Source organism: Botrytis deweyae (assembly GCF_014898535.1).
Source record: "Botrytis deweyae strain B1 chromosome Unknown BDEW_004, whole genome shotgun sequence".
NCBI lineage: Eukaryota > Fungi > Ascomycota > Leotiomycetes > Helotiales > Sclerotiniaceae > Botrytis > Botrytis deweyae.
Window position 1 is genome coordinate 643934 of NW_024066211.1, and position 23965 is coordinate 667898.

General features: G+C 42.7%; 11 protein-coding genes across 11 annotated transcripts; 5 read left to right on the forward strand and 6 right to left on the reverse strand.

Moving 5' to 3' along the window:
- Nucleotides 1–90: 90 nt before the first annotated feature.
- Nucleotides 91–1358, forward strand: EAE98_002203 (uncharacterized protein; the record flags this gene model as incomplete). Its single annotated transcript, XM_038949822.1, has 5 exons — nucleotides 91–382; nucleotides 434–496; nucleotides 553–654; nucleotides 703–831; nucleotides 880–1358. The coding sequence occupies 5 exons, from the start codon at nucleotides 91–93 to the stop codon at nucleotides 1356–1358; spliced, it is 1065 nt and encodes a 354-aa protein (XP_038813561.1).
- An 8-nt stretch (nucleotides 1359–1366) lies between these two features.
- Nucleotides 1367–2029, reverse strand: EAE98_002204 (uncharacterized protein; the record flags this gene model as incomplete). Its single annotated transcript, XM_038949823.1, has 1 exon — nucleotides 1367–2029. One exon carries the CDS (start codon nucleotides 2027–2029, stop codon nucleotides 1367–1369), a length of 663 nt encoding a protein of 220 aa, XP_038813562.1.
- A 277-nt stretch (nucleotides 2030–2306) lies between these two features.
- EAE98_002205 (uncharacterized protein) lies at nucleotides 2307–5447 on the forward strand. The gene is made up of 3 exons (XM_038949824.1): nucleotides 2307–4549; nucleotides 4636–4953; nucleotides 5003–5447. The coding sequence occupies exons 1-3, from the start codon at nucleotides 2531–2533 to the stop codon at nucleotides 5246–5248; spliced, it is 2583 nt and encodes an 860-aa protein (XP_038813563.1). The 5' UTR covers nucleotides 2307–2530; the 3' UTR covers nucleotides 5249–5447.
- A 2575-nt stretch (nucleotides 5448–8022) lies between these two features.
- On the reverse strand, nucleotides 8023–8881 carry EAE98_002206 (uncharacterized protein; the record flags this gene model as incomplete). The annotated part of the gene is made up of 3 exons (XM_038949825.1): nucleotides 8023–8099; nucleotides 8157–8470; nucleotides 8523–8881. The coding sequence occupies 3 exons, from the start codon at nucleotides 8879–8881 to the stop codon at nucleotides 8023–8025; spliced, it is 750 nt and encodes a 249-aa protein (XP_038813564.1).
- Nucleotides 8882–10967: 2086 nt separating this feature from the next.
- EAE98_002207 (uncharacterized protein) lies at nucleotides 10968–11600 on the reverse strand (the record flags this gene model as incomplete). Its single annotated transcript, XM_038949826.1, has 2 exons — nucleotides 10968–11176; nucleotides 11303–11600. 2 exons carry the CDS (start codon nucleotides 11598–11600, stop codon nucleotides 10968–10970), a joined length of 507 nt encoding a protein of 168 aa, XP_038813565.1.
- Nucleotides 11601–12015: 415 nt separating this feature from the next.
- On the reverse strand, nucleotides 12016–13149 carry EAE98_002208 (uncharacterized protein; the record flags this gene model as incomplete). Its single annotated transcript, XM_038949827.1, has 4 exons — nucleotides 12016–12405; nucleotides 12461–12811; nucleotides 12864–12996; nucleotides 13127–13149. 4 exons carry the CDS (start codon nucleotides 13147–13149, stop codon nucleotides 12016–12018), a joined length of 897 nt encoding a protein of 298 aa, XP_038813566.1.
- Nucleotides 13150–13915: 766 nt separating this feature from the next.
- EAE98_002209 (uncharacterized protein) lies at nucleotides 13916–14735 on the forward strand (the record flags this gene model as incomplete). The annotated part of the gene is made up of 2 exons (XM_038949828.1): nucleotides 13916–14081; nucleotides 14161–14735. The coding sequence occupies 2 exons, from the start codon at nucleotides 13916–13918 to the stop codon at nucleotides 14733–14735; spliced, it is 741 nt and encodes a 246-aa protein (XP_038813567.1).
- Nucleotides 14736–14861: 126 nt separating this feature from the next.
- EAE98_002210 (uncharacterized protein) lies at nucleotides 14862–15886 on the reverse strand. The gene is made up of 3 exons (XM_038949829.1): nucleotides 15532–15886; nucleotides 15431–15457; nucleotides 14862–15374 (listed from the first exon to the last, which is right to left on the reverse strand). Exons 1-3 carry the CDS (start codon nucleotides 15809–15811, stop codon nucleotides 15037–15039), a joined length of 645 nt encoding a protein of 214 aa, XP_038813568.1. The 5' UTR covers nucleotides 15812–15886; the 3' UTR covers nucleotides 14862–15036.
- A 372-nt stretch (nucleotides 15887–16258) lies between these two features.
- EAE98_002211 (uncharacterized protein) lies at nucleotides 16259–17579 on the reverse strand (the record flags this gene model as incomplete). The annotated part of the gene is made up of 2 exons (XM_038949830.1): nucleotides 16259–17107; nucleotides 17286–17579. 2 exons carry the CDS (start codon nucleotides 17577–17579, stop codon nucleotides 16259–16261), a joined length of 1143 nt encoding a protein of 380 aa, XP_038813569.1.
- A 1627-nt stretch (nucleotides 17580–19206) lies between these two features.
- EAE98_002212 (uncharacterized protein) lies at nucleotides 19207–20101 on the forward strand (the record flags this gene model as incomplete). The annotated part of the gene is made up of 3 exons (XM_038949831.1): nucleotides 19207–19244; nucleotides 19323–19509; nucleotides 19577–20101. 3 exons carry the CDS (start codon nucleotides 19207–19209, stop codon nucleotides 20099–20101), a joined length of 750 nt encoding a protein of 249 aa, XP_038813570.1.
- Nucleotides 20102–21098: 997 nt separating this feature from the next.
- On the forward strand, nucleotides 21099–21774 carry EAE98_002213 (uncharacterized protein; the record flags this gene model as incomplete). Its single annotated transcript, XM_038949832.1, has 4 exons — nucleotides 21099–21139; nucleotides 21235–21403; nucleotides 21472–21678; nucleotides 21733–21774. The coding sequence occupies 4 exons, from the start codon at nucleotides 21099–21101 to the stop codon at nucleotides 21772–21774; spliced, it is 459 nt and encodes a 152-aa protein (XP_038813571.1).
- Between the last annotated feature and the right edge of the window lie 2191 nt (nucleotides 21775–23965).

The following is a 23965-nucleotide window of genomic DNA, read 5'->3' on the forward strand; positions in this document are numbered from 1 at the left end:
CGCTAAACCCAAAATCGCTGTATCAAAATAAATCCTCAAAAGTGCGCCATCCATCTACCTCTTCCAACCAAGCCTTCACACACATCGAAAATGTTGAGCTTCCCAAAAGATACAAAACACGAGCAGAAATGCTACGTGACGCATGGGACCATGGGTCATCTCGATCCCAAACAACCTCCGGTAAAACGGAAACCATTTGTGAATATCTTGGGTCATAAATTTATCAACAAGGTTGAGATGATATTACCCAAGGAATTATATGATTTTATGAAGAACGGGATGGATGGAGTTTTGGGGGACAACGGTCCGGGTTATAGTCGGGTTGTGCTTCCATTGAGTGCATTGTTGGAGGGAGAGTTTTTTACGGAGTATATCAAGAAAGGTGAGGCACGTGAGGGAATGGAGAGGTTACGTTTTGCTTACGGGGTTCTAGGGAATGTTATGATGCTTTCGAAGGGAATGATGGAGGTGGATAATGTGTTTTCCTTGAGCGAGGGTAGGGTCTCAAATTTTGGACGTTCTACTGTGCAGAACCTACTGACGTTGTCATAGGAATTTTAACCTTGCATTTGGATAAGGAAACTTATGAAAGATCAGGTTTGGTAGGCAAACCGGAGGGAATTAAGGGGAAACGAGAACATCGCCCTCGGTGGAGTATGTAATTTTTTGGCTGGGAAAATGGATTCGCTAATCAATTCATAGTTGTTGAGATAAATTTGCGATTACCATCAATGTTACATGGCAAGAAGGGTTTTCGAAGGATTGAATATGCATTCAAGAATGTATTGACTACTCCTGTGACGTGGCTTTTCTGTGATCTAGGCGCTACAGGTGGGAATCTATATACACCTCTTGCTGCAATACTAACCTCTTCGCCAGTATTACCATCTGACCCATTATCTCCACATCATCCAAATAAGATAACATGCATTCCAAAAGTATCGAGTGACTATCAAGTCAAGAGACCTAAATTCAAACCTCCAGTAGAGAACAATAGAAACTATGACGAGGACTTTCGCGAATTTGCCGCCGAAGTTCATGAATGGCTTTCATTAATTTCGCTAGAAAGTCCACGAGTCAATTCAACGGACAACATCGACCCCTTTCTGTCCCGTTACGAACCCCCGATAGGTACAGATGAAGCGGAGGAGTTGGTGAAAGTCACATGGACTGGATTTATTTCCCCTGCATGGGCACATGATACTTTTATCCAAGCTCTACTCGCCGCGCCGAAAGATGCTTGGTTTTCGTATTATGTTGGCGGGTTTAGCGATAGCTGGAATGGCGAGAGCAAGAACTGTACGGTTTTGAAGTTGCCTGATGTCCCTAACGATTATGTTTTGTGGGAAGTAGAATAGATGGGAAATCATTCTGTTCGTCGACGCACTTCTCGTCGTTCTCCTACTTCGCCTGTAATTGCCTCCGTAATGAGCTTTCGTAATTCCTCTTGTCCCGCAGGTGTTTGGAAATCATCTCGAGCAGCCAGTTCATCAATACGTCTCTTAAACTCGGGATCAATGACCTCTCCTACATCTTCTTCTGGATTCATGGTACCAATGTTGACCGACAGTCCTTCGGGTACTAGTGGTGGGTGGGCCACTATAGCATCTGTACCACTTGATGCTGGAAGGCCTCCCTCGGCTTCAAGTTCCTTGATTCGGAGATACACGGCGACTTCTGGATAGTCGCCCTCTGCCTCGATTCTCTCCCTTGCATTGCACCCATCCTCAGCACTTCTAATTGTAAAGTTGGCATGTAATTCCTCAACCAATAGCTTTGCGCAGTCTAGTGTTTCGGCCACAAACAATGCGGTCTCTCCATCCTCGTCTTTCAAATCGACGTTGACATCAAACTCGGTGACAAGTGCTCGCAGAAGGTCTAAATGACTGTAAGATGCAGCAGCGTGCATTAACGAATATCCGTGTTCATCTTGAGCAGAAGCTAAGGCGGGGTTCGATCGAAGGAGGGGCAGGAGATCTGGAGAATTGTCGGCGGCTAGAAGGAAAGGATTGGGTTGAGCGGGAGCCATCGTATATTCGAGTATGAGTCAATGTTGTGTTATTGTCTTCACCGTAAAGTGGAAATTTCAATATACACAATGCGTCTCTTCCAAAAATTATTCTGTTTGTGGCTAACGTAGGAGGGCCTCCGAGGATTTTCTACAGTGCAGCGGCCGCATGTCCCGATGACCGAGCCCAAGAACCCCACTAAGCGCTCATACCCGTCACCTATTTTTTTAATGCTCAGCCCTACTCGTACCCAGACAATCTAAGAATTATCCAATGATCAAAGGGATTCGCCTGTCCTTTTTCTTCTTTGGGTATTGACCTGGGTATCCATAGTCCCTGCCCTGCCTTGCACTCTGCCTCCTACTTTTCTCAAGATTTTAATATCTTGAGCTTCATTTAAACTACCCAGTATCTATCCATTTCCCCGGTGTGACTCTTTGCTGGATCAGGAAGGAACATCATAAGGTTACGGATCCCGTGTGGTTGCTTGGTGTTGATAAAAAGTCAAGAGTCTCTCTTGGATGCTGTTCGCCCACAAACTTCTATATCCAAGACTTCTTTCAATTTTCCTCAAAGATCATTCAACTTCCCAATTTACTACTACTACATCAAAGTTTTTAAATCTTTCAAACCACCCCGCTCTAACATATCTACCAAAATATTCTGTCGCCATGGCTGAACACAAAAATGTCCCTTATAAATCTCAAAATGTAGAAGAAGTTCAGACCCTCCTTCGAAATCTCAATGACAGCGCCGGCAAAGGAAAGAAGCATGGTTTTAGTTGCAAGAAAACTCCTTTCCAGGTCGATGGATCTCCAGCAAAGATTGTCGTCGAATCTTGGCGTTTTCAAGATTGGGACTACAAGCGCCATGATTTACCTACATATGCACGAGGTCTCTTCACCAGTAAAAATGAAAAGGGTCAGCTAGAGGTTGCAGTCCGTGGTTATGATAAATTCTTCAATACGGAAGAGGTTAGTTCTACGAAATGGAACCAAATCGAAGCCAACACCAAGGGTCCCTATGAATTGAGTCTCAAAGAAAATGGATGTATTGTCTTTATTAGTGGTCTTCACGATGGCACTCTATTGGTTTGCAGCAAACATTCTACCGGCCAAGGGAATAAACCAGAAATGAGCCACGCAAAAGCTGCTGACAGATGGGTCGACAAACAACTTCAAGCCATTGGAAAAAATCGACAGGATCTCGCCAGAGAGCTTAGGAAGAGAAATGCCACTGCGGTGGCCGAGCTTTGCGATGATGATTTCGAGGAGCACATCTTAGCTTATGGTAAAGATGATGCAGGTCTTTATCTTCATGGTATCAATATCAACCTGCCAGAGTTTATGACTTACCCTGGCGAACAAGTCCAGGCTTTTGCAGCCGAATGGGGATTCAAAAAGACTGATTTCCTGGTAATGGATGATATTCAAGTCGCCAAAGCTTTCCTTGATGAAGTAGCTGAAACTGGATCTTATCAAGGACGTGATATCGAAGGTTTCGTCATTCGTTGCAAGGCTCGTACCAGATCAAATGAGTCGTACTCAGATTGGTTCTTCAAATACAAATTCGAAGAGCCATATTTGATGTATAGACAATGGCGTGAATGTACAAAGGCCTTGATTTCCGGGAAACCAGCTCGATTTAGAAAGCATGTCAAGATCACAGAAGAATACCTTTTGTTTGCACGAAAACGCCTTGCCGAGGATCCTAAGTTGGGGAAAGAGTATGCACATAATCATGGTATTATCAAATTGAGAGATGATTTCCTGAAGGAAATTAAAATGAAGGGTTCGGATATTATTCGTCAAGAATATTCTCAACTTGGAGGTTCACCAGATGAAGTGCATAATAATGTCATTCTATGTCCGGTTGCAACAATTGGTTGTGGAAAGACAACTATTGCGCTTGCACTCACTCATCTATTTGGTTGGGGCCATGTTCAAAATGACAACATTACGGGCAAGGGACGTCCACCTCGATTCACTAAGGAAATTTTGACACAGCTCGAAGAAAAACCTGTTGTCTTTGCTGATCGAAATAACGCCTCAAGACATGAACGAAAGCAACTGATTGATGATGTACATCTTACTCATCCGCATGTTCGACTCGTCGTCTTGAATTTTGTTCACGATAGAGCAAGCATCGAGAAAGTTCGACAAGTTACTCAAGATCGAGTAATTAACCGCGGCGATAATCATCAGACTCTCCAAGCAGCATCAGACACGAAGAAAGTCGTTGGTATCATGGAAACTTTTATTCAACGCTTTGAACCCGTAAATATATTTGCACCACCAGATGACGGATTCGACTGCTCTATCGAACTGGACCCTACTAAGGACTCGCGAGAGAATCTTGAGACTGTTATTGGACAGCTTTCAGCACAGTTTCCAAAGCTTTTTATCGATTTGCCCACGAGCGAGGATCTTGATGAGGCAATTCAATTTGCATTGAGCGATTACAAACCAGATCTCAGACATGAAGTTGGTCGCGGACCACCTAATAATCACAATAGGAATCAACAGAAAGAGAACAGAAATGTACGTGATGATAATGATGATGATGAAAATGCCCAAAAACGAAAGCGTACACGTACCGAATAACGCTGACCTCAAATTAATTACAGCAAAACCAGCAACCACAGATTGCAAAGAAGAGGAAACCATTAGAATATGTCTCCATCGACCTTCTTCGAAATGAAATCAAGGAGACGCTTGACGATGCTTTCGGTCGTGTATCCTCGAACAAAGCGAAATTTTACAGAGCCCTAGAGGGAATGCGCCGAGTTCAACCAGAATTTCACGTCACTCTTATTCATCGAGCTAACTCCAAGCAATTCCCTGAATTGTGGCAGAAATACAGTGATTTACACGCGGATCAAGTTTCTAAAGATCCATGGAGTCCCGGAACGGGATTTGGCAACTGTCAAGTTATGCTGGAGAGAGTAGGTTCTATCTTTCCATTATTTTTGAGGTGACCACTAACAGAAGTAGATCGTATGGGATGACCGTATCATGGCAATCGTAGCTAGGATTATCGATGATGGATGGGAATGCACGAATGAAGTAGCACATATTACTGTTGGTACAAGAGGAAATGATGTTAAACCCAAGGAGAGCAATGATCTGTTGAAGCGTTGGCTTGCGCATGGTAGTGGGGATGAAAGCGGAATTGGAGAGATTGCTATTGAAGGCAGGAAGACTGTTCAGGGAGTTGTCAAGGGTGTTCTTTCTAGATGAGAGAATGGGTGGTGAAATGAATGTTTGTGGGTGAGAGTGGATGGACAGAAGGAACGGATGGATGGTGAAGAAAAAGTGGTTTTTTAAAGATTCGGCGGATATGATACCAGAATATCTTCGCTCTGTTAGCTTTGGCATGAATGCATAGGACTTGAATCTCTAGGATTCATGAATAAACGGAATATCTTCTCTTCCAAGACGATTATTCGTGTAATGTCCCCAATTATGAGAAGTGTGCGATTTGAAGTGACATCTTACATCAACCAGGCGAAAACCTAGAGTAAATACGCACGCACACACACACACACTCCCTCTCTCTCCCTCCCTGAACCCGCGTCTTAGAAGCCCCTCTGCGTTCATAAATGACTCCTGCGTGGTACTGTATATTGGTATCGATATTGAACAAAAGCCTAAAATATCAGCCCCCAATCCCTACCCTACATCAAATGACCACTCTTTTATTGCTTTCAAGTCTCCACATGTACTAGCATGCGCGCTCGCCATAAGGTTACCACACTACACTTTATGCTGCGGTGCTGCAGTACCATTGACGGCTTTGCGATTTTATTGAAAGGCGTTTGTATTGGATGGATGTGGTGGAGTTGGTGGTGGGTAGTTGGTGGGTGGGTGAGTGAGTGAGTGAGTGGGTGGTATATTGAGGATGCTGTTGTGGAATTGATACTTCGATATTGGGGAATTGGGAGGTGATGGGTGTTAGAATCATGGGAATCTTGTATTCGAAATATATGAGGAGGGAGGGAGGAAGGGAGAGCGGACATCAGTAAGTAGGAAGTAAGTAAGTAAGTAAGTAAAGTGAAAGTTAACCCGAACATGGGAAAGGAGGACGTGAGAAAGGATGCACGAAGGGAAAAATACAAGGAACGATCATTCCTCCTCCTCTAAGGGATCTCATCATAAAGAACGATCATCTTGATCAAGATCTAGATAGATAGGTGTTAGGTAGGTCACTCAATGTACTACATATATATATACATACATGCAGGTACATAACCTCATTCATAACCGACACAGACAAAATGCGAATTCGAATCCGAGGTTTGGTTTGGTTTCATCAGCAAGAGAGGGGTATTCTGCGTACCCATCTAGGTGTTTGGGTACCACCACACTATATCTATTTCCATCTGAAAAAAAGATATCAATATGATTTCTTTCGCTAGTGTGTATTTGCAAGGTGTGTTTACTCCCATCTCGCATTTTTATATCCATCACTCCATAGATTCACAACACTCTTACTTCTTTTCCTGTCGTTTGCTCGCAGATTTATTTATTTGTATATATGTATGTAGGTATGTATATATAATATAATCGACCAATCGATTTTCTATCACATCACATCACATCACATCACAATACTTCTCTACACCACATCTCCACCGCGCATAACTATCTACCCATCACAAAATACAAATACGACACGCGTCACATACGCAGAGAAATAGTATAAGAACACAAAACATGTGTTCTCTACATATGTCGTGGCATCTATCAAGAGCTAGTTGGGTTGAATTAAGCTTACATTCCATTCTGTATTCCATCAATGAATCAATCAATCAGAATCACAGATATCGAGATCATCCCAACAAGTGATGCGAAAGAAAAGACTCCACTGCGTGCAGCAGTCTATCGTTTCCGCATTCGATGGGTATGTGATGTCCCCTGAGAATTTTGACGTCGATACAAATAATCACAAAAGGGGTACAAGTAGTTCGACAGATGCTTGGAGTAACGGGGTGAGATTGGGCATGTAGATCTGGAGGGTGGATGCCACATGTACGAGTTATGTTCGCTAGGGTTGCTGGAGTTGATGGGTTTGCATTACTTCGGTAGGTACCTAGGTCCTAGGGTGGGTGACACGTAGTGGAAAGAGTGATGTACAAATAACGTGATGCTTTTGATGTGATGGATGTAGTATAGATCCCAATATCTACACTACACCACGTTAACCACATAGACAGAGTATCGAGTCACTTCAAATCACAAGTAATATCTCAAGTCAAACAAATGTATGAAAGCAACAAAGCCCAATCAATCGAATTTTAGAAAAATAGCTTCAGCGGAGCCCATTTTCCGTCTATAGAACTTTTGCTCATACCCCCCCCAAATATCAAGCATAAACTCCATCCATAAAACCATCCATCCAGTGGGCCTAACCCATCTTATCCTATCTTTGAAAAGAAGGTACCTGCAAAAACAAAATCCCAACGAAACAAGCCCCCAACATGATGTATATGCCAATTGCAACGAGCAAAGAGAGAAAAAAAGAGAAACGAAAGATAAGATATCATAACCGGATCGAATCTATCTATCAAATCTATGCAAGTCTTCGAGTATTGTGAGAATTCCGTAGGCAACAATATAGGTGGAGACTTGGACGTCTAGAGACCCAAACATGAGACGCAACAAGCGAAACATGCCAGATGTTGTTTTGTTGGAAGCTTTTGCAATAAAGGTGACGAAGAAATAGATTAGAGTTTGTTTCAAATGACGTGATGAAAAGACAACAGGTGAAGAAAAAAAGCTCTTTGAAATAGGAAAGGTCGACGAAAAGGTGACGCGGAAAGTTATTGCTTTTGTGCGAAAAGCGAAAATGGAAATGGAGACGTAAATTCATGTAAACACGTAAACGGTGCTCCTTCGTGAAACACTGGAAAGTTTGTCGTGGTCGCGTGAGAAGCGAAATGATCGCACTGAGTTGTCGATTGTGAAAAGTCGAAAAATTTGTCTCGGGGTGCAGATCATCGCTGCTTAATTGCTTAAGCGTTGATAACGTTGACGGAGGGATGGCGAAGGGGCGGGAAGACATTGACACCATATTGACCGCCCATATTTCCTGAAGGGGAAAGATTAGTGAAAAGATATAGATTGAGGAGTAAGATGAGGAACAAACCTGGTGGAGAATAATTGCAGACAGTATACCAAGCTGGCATACTTGGCCAAATGTCCATCGGTTGACAAAGTTGGGTTGCACAACCAACAGAATTGGTACCAAGCCAAACCATCTGAGTGAAATGACCCCAAGCTTCAAAGGTGGTCAAATCTGGGTTGTTCTTACCGTAGTAAGAAGGAAGGTAGGTTGGTTGTTCTCCGTTGTACCACATGTTTGTGGCAGCGACAGCCATCTCCTTGTTGGCACCGAGAGCCTTAGCATTGGTGGAACCGTATGCAGCAATGTTTTGTCCATATCCACCGCCATTAATGTTCCTAAAGAAGAATTAGTGCTGGTAGGACGGAGGTGACCCAGAAAAGTACTCACATGCTGTGGCCCCACTTGCATGTTGCAGCAAGAACTTGAGCGGATGCAACAAGCTTTGTGTCCCACTTGAGGAGAGGAACAGAGTGATTGGCGCGATGGATATTGTGGTGATACAAAGCAGTCGAAACATAGTCTGTGGGAGTCGCAGTTGGGACTGGTGCCAATGTGGTGGAAGGGTAGACGGTAGTGGTGACATGAAGGATGGTCGTTGCAACTGCCTTCCCATTGGAATTATAGATGACTTCGGTGACATCGTAGGTTTGGATGATTTGGCGCTTGAGGCGATTGAGAAAGTCGGTGATTGGCGACGCTGTTACCATCAAGGCAAATAGCATAGCCAAAGCAAATTGCAAACGCATCTTGGCGATATTATAGAAACTTTGAGTTATGTGACTCTGGTAAATCGACAAGATGTGAGTTGTGAATGGCGCGTCCAAAGAAACGAGGAAGAATTAAAAAAAAATATCTAGGTATCAAGCACTAGAAGTAGAGCTTGGTAAAGACTGTGGGTATAGAAAGGAGATCTAAGGTCTGGTTGAAAGATTGTAATGTTTTTGGAAGAAGAGGAGGAGGGGAAGGCGGTTGAACGTTTGTTTATATTCCCAAAATATTTCCACGTGGATTTTGATAATAGTGTCCCGTCTCTTGAGGATATTACTCGGTTATATCACTCGATTGAGACTTGATATTAAAACAAAATGAGGGAGGAACCTTAATCGGACCTTCCATTCACTTTTTGGGGGAGATCGAGGAGGAAATATAGAGAAAATTGAGAGTAATTTGAATGGTGATTTGGATCTGTTAATGACGTATTGAATTCTGAGATTTGTGTTACTTGGTTCCGACGCGGATGTCTTACAGTCCGTGAAGCTTGATAGTTGTACGGGGTTATTGTGATTGTGATGATGGATACTTGACGTTGCTCTTTCTTTTTCTGCATCTTATCATGTGGTGTAGGAAAGTGCAAATCACCATAGGAACCTGGGGCCCCAGATACTCGCCACTACCTTGGAGATACCTAGGTAGGTATCGATGAGTCTTAAAGAATGAATGGACCCGTGACTCTCGAGTCTCCCATTCTTGACTCAAATGAGCTTTCAAAGTGAATATTCGGTATGTGGACGCCACATGGCGCACCGACTACTTAATATCAAGATGTTTCCATGCCTCTCAAAATGAAATGACAAACAAAATTACCTACCTACAACGCCCAGATAAGCATAATAAGAACCCCGGTTGAATGATGGCTTGAAGTGACATCCATGATAGATTCAAAATCATAATAAACTTAAGAAACAGCTGTCATTAACTGTCCATCTAGCGGTGTCGTCTGTTGACTTGTGTTCCATTCCTAAATCCCCACATTCCTGGAACTTGGCTATCCATATATTCGAAAAGGAATCAGTCCCAAGACTCTTGGGCATGATAACTTTCCAAAATCATCTCAAAGCATTCTCCTTTACAATAATACACTTGAGCCGACAATATACACAGCTCTTGGCTTTCGCCAATGTTTTCGTTCTTGGAAACTCCTAAAACCTGGAGAACCTCGACTCCTTCGCCACAAATACAACAGTAGATAGCTGGAATGTGGGCAGATTAGCGGTGTCGTCTCCTGAACTGTCTTCAAACAAACATCATTCAATATGTCAAATGATGCTTTGAGGTCTAATCCAAGGTTCAAGAGAATTTCCGTGGGTGAGGATAACCGGAAATTCAGATATCGAGGAATCATATGGATGGAAGATGGCTTGCAGACCGCTGAGACGTATGTGTTGAGATTATGAGTTGAGAAGGTTTAGAACTTCTAAGTACGAAGACGGAGAAGTGTCAAATGTCTCTTCAGATCAATGCCCAGGTTTGTGTCCAAAGACCCCTGAAAAGAATGCAGTCAATGATAAACAGAGTGGAAACTTAACAGATAGAAACGTCAGCAAAACGATGGCAGGTGCAAGAAAGAAGTCATTTTGGAAACAGCAAGAGGGGCCAAGTGTTTCCAAGTCCAAAAACTTTTAGAAGGCCAGACATGCATCGATTATTGATGAACACTTGTCCTTGATGCTTGATAGTTGGAAGGAGAAGAGAGACATGGTCAAGTACCGTGAGCTGTCCTTTGTTCTTATTGACTAGTGGCTGCTTAGTTGCTCCCTTTTTGGTGCACTCGGTGCCGTACTCATGCAACCCCCCAAGTATTGCGTTTATCATAATCCGAGATCCAGGTACGTTCCAAAACTTCAGCAGATCCTAGGAGAACCTTTGTATTTGTTTCAAACCGGTATATGCATACCGTTCCTGTGCGTGCTGCCATCCTTATTGTACAATTTACTTTCCCCTCCAATCGATCTTATGCTCTAATGTATTATTAATAAACAGCCCCCAGGTACGGATATCTCAACCTCCTATCTCAATCTCGCATATATGCTTGGTATATTCAATAAACGCCTTCTATAGTTTGCCCTTCCCAATCCCCTCCATCTCTCTTCCCAATTCCTCCCTCAACTGCGCCGCTAAAACCTTAGCTTCATCCTCATCCAACTCGCTCCTCTGCCCCCTCCCAAACATCGTAAAAGATCGATTGCGTAACTCGGGAGTTAGCCCCGGTCTCGGGATAATATGAAAATGTACATGCGGTACCACTTGCGCTGCAGCCGCTCCTATATTTATCGCCATCATTAGCAACGATTTCTTCATTCCATCGTTCTACCAGATATCCATAATAGACCTAGCTATAACCCTAGATGCGGCGGAACTTCCAAGACACAAGTCCCGGGGTAACTCACCGTTATTTTGAACAATATTCCAGTCCCACACACCGGTGACCTTAGCTAACACTCGAGATAGTCTCGGGAGCCATTCGCCCAACTCTCGCGCTTCTTCTTCACTCACGTCCGATAATTTTTCGTTGTGGTTACGAGTTGTGACTAGTAGATGTCCGGGGGAAAGGGGCATAATATCGAGAAATGCCATGCATCGAGGTGTGCTGAGGACTACGAACGCGGATGGAGTGGTAAGATCTGGGTTTGCGAGAGATGAGGATGGTGGGTAATTGGATGCGATGCTGCAAAACGCACAAGTCATGATGATTGAGAAGCCCCTACAAAAGGGCTATAATGATGTTATCGTGATATGCATATTGTGTAGACTCGAGTTGATGATGTTCAATTGTGGATGAAAGAGCTTGGGGATGGAATTTATTTTACCGAGGCTATGATACGACTTGCTTCTTTATCGCAGTACTCCCGACAACTTTTTGATTCTTTGATGGCAATCAATTGTTTTATTTATTTCATGATAGTAAATCATCAAAATTGTTCAGATACATCGATTCATGGCGTGGTATACATGATTCAACCCAAAATCTAGAGGCATCACGAGCAACGATGACAAAATGTTGTAAGACATGTTTTCAAAGAGTGCAAAGTGCGAAATGGTCATGAGAAGCTCTATATTCAATTACTTCATGGTATCTCTAAATTATATACAATTAAATCCTTTACTCATCATCGCCGAAGAAGACCTTGATAGGTAACCAAGCATCTCCGCAAACCTTGAATCTATCTTTCAGGTTGTCTAATTTCTCAACTTCCTCACTAGTCAATTCCCAACCATCAAGCTCGTAGTTCTTCTCAACACGTTCCTTGTTGACGGATTTTGGAATGACAGACCATCCCTTTTGGATACCCCAGGCGAGAAGTACTTGTTGTGGAGTCTTGCCCTTTGCTTCTGCGAGAGACAATAAGGTCTGGTCCTTGTACAGAGGCGAGTTTGTGCTACCGAGACAAGAGTAGCCGGTGCTGTGGATACCCTTTGATGTGTTGTATGCAACGAGCTTTGGGGAAGGGTTGTTTGGGTGGAGCTCGATTTGGTTAACAGCTGGAACAATCTATATGATAGTTAGAATGAGGGAGTAATAGGCAAACAATGGGGCTTGGACATACGGTGGTTCCTGGGTCGCTGAGGAGCTTCTCCAAGTTTTTAATACCAAAGTTCGATACACCAATGTTCTTTACTTTGCCAGTGGCAGGGAGCTTTTGCATTTCGTGCCATGTCTTGATAAAGTCCCAGTCAGGGTAGTGCTTCTTCAAGTCATCTGGGTCGGTGGATGATGGCCAATGCATAAGGTATAAGTCGACATAATCGGTACCGAGAGACTTCAAGGAAGAATCAATACCTTCCTGAACTCTCTTGTGCCATGGGTTGTCGAGTTTGGTAGTAAGCCAAATCTCTTCTCTTGGGACACCGGACGCCTTGATACCTTGACCAACTTCTGATTCGTTTCCGTATGCAAGCTAATAATCTGTCAGAGTTCAATCTGATGCCACAATATGCTCATCGACTTACAGCTGTATCAATGTGTCTGTAACCTTTGCGAAGGGCAATCTCTACAGCCTTCTCAACTTCACCTGGTGGTGATTGCCATGTGCCGAGACCAATAGCTGGAATCTTAGCACCAGTGTTGAGGGTGAAGGTCTTTCTGGATAGAGGTATAGTGTGTGAGCTTATGTTACGAATTGGGTTGAAATGGGATGTGACAGTCGCCAGTCTGCGCAGACTTCTGCTTTTGACGTGAATTCCTATCAAGGGGTCGATATGGAAGTACTTACGAGGTAACGTTATTTGCAGACATTTTTGCGGTTTGTAGGTTTGTAAGATGTTTTGAGTGTAAAATAGAGGGAATAAGAGAAGTAAGACAAGAAATTGGGAGGACAAAACGAATACTTATACCTTTACTTGACCCAGAAAGCCGTGCATGAGGATTATTTGATACCGCATGACGACAACCTATAGAATTTCCACATAATACTTTACCTCCGGGTTATCTCTATTCCATATGAAGCAGTTCAACCTGTCGATACGTGAAATCCAAAGATAATCCGCTGCACGATGAGGGGCTCTGGTAGAAGGTTCTCTGTCGCTGAGTGGAGCATGGAGGGGCAATCCCACTTCAGGCTATATTGAACCGAAGGAAGATTGACATGCGCGCCAATCATGTTTAGCACCGCCGTTTGAGAGCATTCCTAGTAATTTCCTACGTCAGAATCCCCCATCATAGCTTGAAGAAACTTCCCAATTCACATATTTGAGAGGCAAAAAATTGGATTCCGTACAGCATTTGTATGACAAAAGATGGATCTAGCTTGGATTGGAGGAAAGACTTTAGCCTAAATGCTATATTGACTTCTAGAACCTCACGAATCCAAATCAATTCAGAAACTTGTAGAGTTCCGTCCTAAAGTGTGAAATTGCTCCGTAGCGGGGGAGAAGGCGGGGAGTGGAAATATCACACACGTGATGTCGAGAAACCTTGTCGGCGCAATCTCACGAACCTTAGAAACTAGAAACTAGAAACTAGACGCCTCGGTACCATTCGTGCGCATACAACCAAAACCAAAATGTCCTCCGGATTTGTATCAGGTGGTACCGCAGATGCTCCAACTGAGCGCAGTGATGAATGGTTAGCCGCTCAACAAGAAATAGAGGCTAACAGACAACGAAAAGCTATCGAAGCTAGACAACAAGATGGAAAGAGCTTGTTCGAGATCCTAGAAGCAAATAAAGGTACACATCTAGGGTCCTTGCACCCGCCCACGCGTTGATTTCGTAGGCTGATCACTTAGGGGTGCGTTGAATAAACCAGCTGCCAAACAAGATGCATTCGAAGAAGCCAATAAACTCAAGAATCAATTCCGATCATTAGATGAAGATGAAATCGAGTTCTTGGATTCTGTTCTGGAAAGTACGAGGGCTGAAGAAGATAGAGTGCGAAAAGAAACTGCGGAGGGACTAGAGCTATTTAGAAAACAACAAGAAGATGCAGACAAGAAGGCGAGAGCAGCAGATAATGATGGAGCACAAACACAAGATGGTTCGCCGGTGCGGGGGGATGAATGGGGCACTACGGGTCGAAAGCGCAAGCGTACGAAGGATAAGGAGGTATTGAAGGGAGTCAAAGTTAGGAGAGCTTCATCTTCCGCAGAACAAGCTTCTTCCTCCACATCTACCAAAGACCTGTCAACGAAACCTGCGAAAGACGATTCTGACTCAATTGCAACGAGTACTAAGCCATCGACTTCTAAAGATTCAGCCAAAACCTTGGACCCAAAGCCTGCAAAGGTAGCACCCAAGCCGGTAGCAGTCAAGAAGCCATCACCTCCACCATTTAACAAAGGACTAGGACTGGTAGATTATGGATCTGACGAGGATTCTGACTGAGTGCTGTGAGGAATGTCTATGGGGAGTTTGGAGTGGGCAAATACAAGTATAATCGAAGAGAGAGAAATCTTGAGTGAGCCGGAGATTATCACGAAACTTGCAGAATAATGTAGTAGGTGAAACAATTTCCAAAAGACGCTATGCTTGATCATGTTAATTCATGATGCGCATGTCAAATTATTACAAGATATAGGTATCTACAGACAAAGAAGTGCTATGTACTTGCTCACAAGAGCTCTATAAATGCATCCTTTCCTCTTCAATAACCTTCAGATAGTGCTTCGAATGGAAACAAAGCTTTTCACAGCTTGAACCTGGCGAGGTTCAAAACCATTTCTCTACCAGTAACCCAAGTTGTTCTCCACAAAGTTGGGAAATCCAAAGTACTGGTAAGACCATCGGCAAATCCAAAACCCAACATAGGTGGGATCCAACCTCTAGCATACTCAAGAGCGAAACAAGCCGCATCCATCTTGTACTGCTTGACAGTACCACGACGAAGATGGTGAACACTTCCTTGGGGATAGACTTCAGGTTCAAAGTCTCCAGGGGTGTAGGCGAGTTGAGTTCCGTGAATGATATGGAAATAATCATCAGCTGTGTGACGACCGGTATGTCCTTCAGTACCGATTGTAGTTCCTATGCACAGTCAGTATCCCCACTCAGACTCTGAATCTACCCATTGGTGAACAAACCAAAGATAATCAAATATTCCGTAATACCTGTAAAGCGAATTAGCACACTCGTCTCCTCAAACGATCCCAACCTTAGACCCGTGACCTCATTGGGAACTTACTAGCATGAATAATATACATAGCACCCATAGCCCCGCCAGCGTTATTAAAAATCCATTCCTGATCCAGATTGATGTAACCACCGGGATGTTTCTCGCTCAATTCATCCACAATGAACTTCACAACCTGAGCGGTATCATTACCGTGAGCACCAATGGCGCGCTGCGAGAGATCATGAAGTTGAGTCGGTGTGAAGATGTAGAAGGACTCGAGACGTGCATCTAAAAAGTAGTAGAGAGCAGTGAGGAGACCAAAGATGGCTCCGTAGGTGAGGAGCTTCATGATGGGAATTTGTGAATTGAATGAATGTATGTTTCACTTCTTGTGAAGAATCAAAAGGAATGTTTACTCTTATGTCGGTCTGGCAATAAATTTGACAATTTCGCAAGCCAGGTACGAAGATTTAATGTGGATCTGGTAACCAATCGGCTTCTCGAGTGAGTGATAGCTGGCAGGGCAGTTAGGGGTTATTCTAGAAGAACGGCTAGGACGGGAACAGGGGAAGCTCCGGAAGCTTGGGAAGAATTTCTGATAGAAAAGTCGAGAGCGTTTGCAAGTCAGATAAGAAGATATTGGTCAAGTAAGATATTATTAGTATTAATATAAATCTGCATCCGATTCTCTGTTTTCTCTGTTTTATACCAACACCGATACTGGTAGCCAATATTATGAACTTTACCTCACGAGAACAATCATACTCAAGTTGCCTATGCTTCACTTCCAGCCTAATCAGTCTGATTCTGACTCTCCATGGTCCTCATCATCTGCTTTCTTCTTCGATTTCTTGAAATGTTCCTTTCCATCCGGAATATAAGCTTCGACCTCTTGACCGTCAAATTTTCGCCCATTCATCAACTTAACGCATGCTTTCGCTGATTCCGCGTTTGCAAATCTTACACTCGCAACTCCATCTTGCTCCAAATCGTACAGAACCACATTCGTTACCGCGCCGAGCTTGCCACACTCATCTCGAATGTCTTCCTTGATATCCAGCATTGCAGCTGGATCCTCTTCTAGCTCCTTCAAAGTGAACATATGTTTCAATATAACGACTTTATCCCACTTCGAGCTGGTTTCCACAAGGGCTGATGGCTCGTCATCGCTCCAATCTGCCAGTCGCGCATCTAATTTCTGCGTCTTTTTGATAATCTTCTGCTTATCCTTCATACTGGTCTTGGGTTTCTCTTTCTCATTTCCATCTGCGTCTGTTTGTTGAACCTTCTTGTAGCTCGCCTCTGCAGCCTGAACCCGCATCTTGATTCTCTCTTTAGATGTGCCTCCATCTATCCTAAAATCCGTATCATCCAGTAACATTATCGCCATCTGCACAGATGGTGCCTTGAAAAATACGATAAGAGCATCGCCCTTGAATTCTCCTTTCTCGTCTGTGTAAAGCTTAATTCTCGGTTTTCCGCTGTCGATCTCTTCGGCGATAACACCGCACTTTCGTGAAAAGACTTCGTGAACTTCCTCGACAGTAACATCGGATGGCAGACCAGTAACATAAACTGCGGTGTTTGCTCGTGGTGGTAGAGGTTTTTTGGTTTTCTTTGGGGCTTTTACCATTCGGCCACCCTCCTAGGTAGACTCAGCATCGAAGATAATGAATGAAATAAAGAGGCAGATAATTGCATAAGCTCCAGCTAGGTATCGCATACCAAACTAAGATAAGTAGATACAAAATGCTGTAAAAAGCTGGTAGAACGGGTGCACAATCAAAAATCTATCTCGAATATGAAGCCTAAAATTGACTTACATCCTCGCCATTGACATACTCCTGCTTCCTTTTCCTCTTTATAGCATCAACTGGCTCACTCTCATCTACTCCAGATACTTTGTATGCTTTCTGCTGTTCTTCCAGTAATGCCTCATCTAACACCGGTATCCATCGTTTGATCGCATCATCGAATTCAAATTCTGTACCATCGTCTTGCACGAGCAGGTATTTCTGGTCGAGCTTCGAAAATGATATGCGATCGTCGGAATCAAATTCTTCGGGGTTGGTAGGAAATGGAGCAGTTGCGCCTTCGATATTTTGTCTTTGCTCCATGGTTGGTACGATCTGTGGTGTTTTGTTTATGGGACAGCTCGGGTGGGGGTTGATGTGGTGATAGTCGCAACCTGGAAGTCTTGAGAGTCGAAGCTCGGTGAAAGTTTCGCGAAGCGATTTGATCTATGGGCTTTCTTCGCATCAATACGTAGATTAACAACAAAAATTTCAAAATTGATCTAAGACTATCATTTTTGAAGCCATGGACTTTCTGATGAAAGAACTTGTTAATTGAATGGTCACTAATTGCAGTTAGTCTGCGACGCTGCCTTGCTGTAACCTGATGAGCGTGGAGCGCCTCAACATAGTCCCAAATCCGGCATGTTTTAGTACGAAATAAACTTCTCCCATTGGCAAGGTTGTCAGTGACAATTACGTCGTCGATTACAGTAGTCTAGATACTTTCAGGCTCTATAGAGTGATCACGAAGGAGGTGGTGAGGTAGTGAACTCTCCACCAACAAAGGGATATCCGCTGCCATCGTTCGGATGAACCATTGGAAAGCGATTCTGGTATGGGCAGCAAGCATCTACTCCTATTCCAATTCCAAACAATTCCTTCTCACTTGAAATCTTGAAAAGGATAATCAATATCACCTGCATCAAAAGCAAAGATTGGCATCTTGATTCCGACTCATATTTGGGTTGACAGAGGTAACCACTCTTCCAGCGATGACCTTACATGCCTAGATCTTAGCATGCACCTCTTTGCTGAAGCGAATGAGGCTGATATTCATCCTCTCTAATTGCGCTTTATTAAGGAAAAACGCATAGTTTCCATTACCAATTCGTTCATCAGAGCGAACGTCAGGGGTTTCAATGGCTAAAAATCTATGTTCTAACGTATATATTCAGAGCAGCCTTCCCAAGGGGTCGATTCTGACACCAATACTTATCAGAGATGTTCCAAACTGGTAGACTGGATGCAAGCTCTCAATGTTTGGAAGTAGTGCATTGTTCAAAGTGGATTCGACATTTTCAAACCATTCGAATCATCTAAGTAGATTAGACATTGAAAGGTTCTGATTATCGAACTGCAGACTGGATCAATCAAGAGTTTGGCAAAATATACTCCATGCACATGATTTCTTTCAGTATAAAATTTCATAGCATGTCTCAAGCCTATCTGATTCAGTTTATCACACAACTACAATGTTGGTAGCTGTTAGAGTAAATTCACTCGGATCTCGAAACTCACCTTTATCCTCATTGTCTCGCTTAATTCCGAAGTGAGTGGGTATTTAAGTATGCTTTCGACGTTGTGATCATATCTTCTTTCTTCAACTTCCACATCTTCTACGAATGTCGATCTTGCTTTCAATTTGCTTTGCTCTCCGGTCACAAAGACAATAGTCTGATTGGAAATTCCGACCTTCCACAATCTTCCAGTTGCTGTATGTACTACGGCATCGCCTATTCTTACCTCGGAAATTTCACTTCGCTCACGATCTGACGGTAACAACTATCTTCTAGCACTGTCCGTTGCCGCCTCTACCTTTTCTTGAAGTAGGCACATGAGAGATCGCTTCTATCCATCAATTTATCTCTTTGGGATTGTCTTTTGCTGCCGGCACTCAGTTCGACCTAATCCCAACCCACGTCTTGGTACACGATCAATTAACTACACTATGTCCTCAATTAATATCAAGCGGTCTGGATCTGACAAGTATGTTGTCTCTCTCCCCTGTCGCGTTTATTCCTACCTGTTCTATTTTGTCTTCTGCATCTAACGTCACACATATAGTTTGGATGCGCCTCCAGCAAAAAAGTCGCTCATAATCAAATTTCCGGTTGCACATATGAGCATCGTGGATGCAGTTGATATAGCAGCCAGATACAACAAAACTTTGTTTGCCAAACATAGCCAGGAAGAATCTTGGAAAGCTCGCATGAGTATCTTGTCTGCTTTTTCCGCCAAATATAAAAAGTTGGTAGGTAAATCTTCTATCTGTAGCAGATTAAAAGGAATTTTGGTTGAGCCTCTCTGACTAATCGTAGGATAAGGTGATTAAAGCTCAAGACTTGGCCATTGAACAGTCCAAAGCCGTGATTGCTGTGCTGGACCGGTTGATTCAAAATTTTGATACTCTTCCTTCTAGGAGGATTTGTGAGCTTCTTTCTGGAAGTTTTGTGGAAATTACTCCGGGAAGAGCCATAGAAACACTTGCAACTATTCAACAGTCGTTCAACGCAGTCAATATCGATGAGCAATGTGCCCAGAAACAGATTATAAAGAATGCCGAAAAGACAAGAGTGGTCGCCAACGCAGCTAAGATGATGCTAGCGGATCGCGAGAAGCGTTATTTGCTTCCTTATTTTGTTACGCCTATTGCCTCAAGGGGATGTGGTGTAGAAATCGGTAACTATACTGGTCTTGCGGCAACTCAACGAACCACGCGAACTTGGGCTGCAAAGTTTGCAATGGAGGAGATGTTTAGGGTCGGTGAGATTGATCGCTGGTGGGAGGCTGATACCGCTGAAGTATCTGGGGTAATGGCGATAGACATTGGCTCTCTTTTCTAAGGCTTTCGAGGGGTTTAGTTAAAGTTTAAGATTCGTCAAATCACTGTCTATATGTCGTTCACTTGCTTCTCTACAGTATAATAATCTGCGCTCCGCTTGGCAATAATCAAAGCACGCTGCTAATTAGTCTTCAAAGAATTTCAATTCGAAGCCAATCTACACAGTGCAATATTCCTACTGCATTGGTGATGAAAATACTTATTACACCAACATTCATCGGCCGCCGCTTCCCTCTCGGGTCGCACCTGATATATTCTTACTCAAAATACCCGAAGTACACTCGATCATGTATTCGTTGTAGTCTCTTGTGATCTACCGGCTTCTCAAGCAAATTCACCTTTCAGATGCAGGTCCAGTGCTACAGCCAAATTTACTAAAAGAGACCAGCTACGCAACACCTGTGTGTGTTCTAGTTCATTGACATCAGACTTGATATTGTTGGCATCTATTACATTCGAGATTAATGGCTTTGGATAAAGAAGGCAGCAATATGCGGTCAATGGAGCCTTTTAGGACCAATCTGTTCATATATGTTTCAGTTTCACTTATGTATATCTAATTGCCCCATTATTCAAAAAGAATCTCTTCAGGTATGAACTTAATAAAACGTTCCAAAAAGATAAAGGCTTGAAAGTGAAGCTTGAAGGAAATGGGAGGTCACAAAGCACTCTAGTATTGTCATATTCACTACTTATTTGCTCTCGATATCTCGCTTAAAGTTTGAGAGAGGTCTATTCAAGAAATCTCTTCCCTTCCCTTCCAATTTCGTATTGTCTTTTAAACCATTCTCGATCACTTTTTACACCGAGAAACAATATCCTCGAGTCCTTCCACTATCCACACCCAATAAGTCTTTCTGATCTACTTCCCCATCTCGAAAATTCTTGATCATTAATTTCGAGCTGGCTGGCCTTGTTTCGTATCCCGATCTACTTTTCTGAATCATCAACGTCAAGCCGCACCACAAAGTCATTAGTCTCAAAGCGCACCATTAACTATGTTATCTCCTGCATCAACAGGCTCCAATGGCTCTAGTAGGTATGAATCTCCAGCTTATTTTTTACTTGTCGACGCTTGTTAAGCACTTCCCCTACTTAATTCACTTTGGTTGAACGTTGACTGACCTTGTATAGTATTAAAATGCTCTCAAAAGACCCCGAGCGATACAAGGCGCAAGGAATGGCTGATCTCGCTACTCATGTCAACAATTACAAAGGACCATGTCGTCTATTTGACAACTTCGATCTTGAGATCATGGCTAAGGCTTTCCGGAACGTCCTAAGGGCGGACCTCCAGCGTGTGGTATGTTTGTGACGGCAAATCTGCGATGTATCCCATCTTTATTTGATGTGTAAACTGAGAATTTTCAGACAGAGCAGAAAGCACTTAAAGAAGGTGTTCTTCATGTGATCCAAAACTTTGAGTATCCAGAAGATTGGTATATCGTCCCAATGATATTTGAGAAAATGAAACCAAGCAATCACAGACCCTTTGCCGATATTATCGGTGATATGGTCAAGACTGGCAGTATCCGCATTACCGACGCTGCTGACCTTACGGTGGAAGAGGTTCTCGATGTAAAATATCCCATTACATTCTCCGTGTTTTATATGCGACTAATCAACATGTAGTGGGAAGCTAAGAACCAAGATACTAGAGCAGACAGCGTATGACAACGTGGAAGAGAATCGATGAATTTCAACTTAGGTCGTTCTCGTTGAGTCGCTCTCTGTCTTGAAAGGCATCCGATTTTTATTTACCGCGGATCTTTAATCTCATCGTCGCTAAATGCGTTGCTAGTCACATTCAAAAGTTTCAACAGAACTATTATTCCTATTTTTATATTTCATCCTGGGCTGCTGCTATCGAGGGTGTGTTCATTCAGGCGTAGCCTTTGGGCTGATCACTCGGCGCTTGTTTCTGATGCTGCTGAATGCAAAATCTTTGCCCAAAGACTGGTTATACTTTATCGAGTGCAAAGAAGAGAGCAAAGATGCAGGTTGTTACAGCAGTATACTTGAGATTCTTGCACATACCATTGATGTCCATTTTCATAGCCAAATTTAGCAACTTAACTTTCATGCTGATAACCATGTGATATAAATTATCTGATATTTAACATACTGTGGCCGTAGACATATCTTAAACCGGACGCATGCCCTCGGGCGGAGGTCAGGTACATGTTTCTACATCCGTCTCGAGATCAATACATGGCTCTACGATCATAGTTAGTCGCTTATCATACTATGGCAAGCATGGCTTTATGCGGAAGAAATCATCTACAATTTCGAATCTTACAACTCTAGCGAGTATATCAGGGCACAATCAGCAGGTGTGACTGGTCACTAAGTTTCTTCTCATTCTCTGCCAGCAGGGCGACAGGTATCTGATATTTTAAACTCCTCCTGTCTAAGTAACGACCCAATTTAGAATAAGACGTCGTATAGCTCGTAGACTCTATTATAGACGTGGTCGACTTGCCTTGGCTAAATATAATATGAAGAATAAGCAAAAGATTATCAAAAGACTTAGAAATTAAATACGCGACCGGCAGATTTGATGAAAATTCTCCAAATCCTGATGATTTGATTGGTCAGTATGATTCTGTATAAGCGAGGAGTCCTAAGTTAACAGTCTAGGGGATATATCAGATTCTATTAAAGATCTAATATATCTTTCCTCTTCCTCTTCCTCTTCTCCTTGATATTACTATATTATCTATTCTAATTAAAACAGCGATTTGGTTTAAAGGCAGGCTTTGATATGAAGAAGAATATGATTATAAGTAAAGGATAGATATCGAACTGAGTATTTGAAGAGAGATTGTATATTTTGAGGGGTTGTAAATAAGAAGAGAAAGAGAGAGAAGGATTTATCAAGATAAATTGTAAGAAAAGTGAATTATTATGTATGAAAAGAGGGGAAAATAGAAGCTAATTCTTACTTCAAAAGTTTTGTTGTATATCTAAGCCAGACCATATTAGCGACAGCGAGGTTTACCATTTGAGAACCTTCAGAAACCTAAAAATCACTTTGTGGATCGAGATTCAGAAACTTTGATGATTGAGTTTATAGAAATGAGTGATTCAATTAAGAAGACTTGTTCTATATTTCAATACTTGAAAATGCAAGCAGATGGTATATATGTTGAAGATTCTGCCGCTTCTCCAACAACAAAAACATCTTTGATGGTCTAACGGTCATGATTTCCGCTTGTCATCATCTGGCAATGCGCGGGAGACCGGGGTTCGACTCCCCGTCAGAGAGTTCTGATCTCATGCGAGTATTTTTGCATTTTTGACACTTTTGATAATTTGATATTTTTTCTCTCGAAGTTTTGGGTGCGAATATACTTACGTTGGTGCGTGGACTAAGTTAAGTTATGTTACACCGCTTTTGTTTTGCCAGCAATAATATCATTCTGCCTACCCAAAGTGATCCTGCTAGCGAAGGCGGTGTAACATAACTTATTCCATGCACCAGTGTATACGGAGTATTATATCAATGTTAGCAGGACAGGAAGGTTCGTTGCATGAATTTAGTTTGAAGATCAGACTGATTGTGAGATAAACCATAGTACCAAACAAACACAAATCCAGCAGTCAAACTATTATACTTTCACCAAGTAGATGTCATCCGACTTTGCAGGCTTCCCTCAAATGGGACAAACTACATCCCAATGAAAACACATTCTCGAATTCTATCAAACACTTGTCACTACTGGACTGATGGGGGGAGTTATAATACATAGTTCCCAAAAACTAAGAGTTTAGATTAAACTTCTTATTTACTCACTTGAGCAAAATCACATAAGTACAAAAATCAACCCCCACGAAGCCCACAAGAGACCCCGCCTCTTGTGGG

Coding starts and splice junctions, on each gene's coding strand:
- EAE98_002205 (XM_038949824.1), top strand. CDS start 2,531: ATGCTGTTCGCCCACAAACTTCTATATCCAAGACTTCTTTCAATTTTC. Junction 4,550..4,635: donor AACAGAAAGAGAACAGAAAT/GTACGTGATGAT, acceptor AATTAATTACAG/CAAAACCAGCAACCACAGAT. Junction 4,954..5,002: donor GTCAAGTTATGCTGGAGAGA/GTAGGTTCTATC, acceptor TAACAGAAGTAG/ATCGTATGGGATGACCGTAT.
- EAE98_002210 (XM_038949829.1), bottom strand. CDS start 15,811: ATGAAGCTCCTCACCTACGGAGCCATCTTTGGTCTCCTCACTGCTCTC. Junction 15,458..15,531: donor TATGTATATTATTCATGCTA/GTAAGTTCCCAA, acceptor TTCGCTTTACAG/GTATTACGGAATATTTGATT. Junction 15,375..15,430: donor GGAATATTTGATTATCTTTG/GTTTGTTCACCA, acceptor GACTGTGCATAG/GAACTACAATCGGTACTGAA.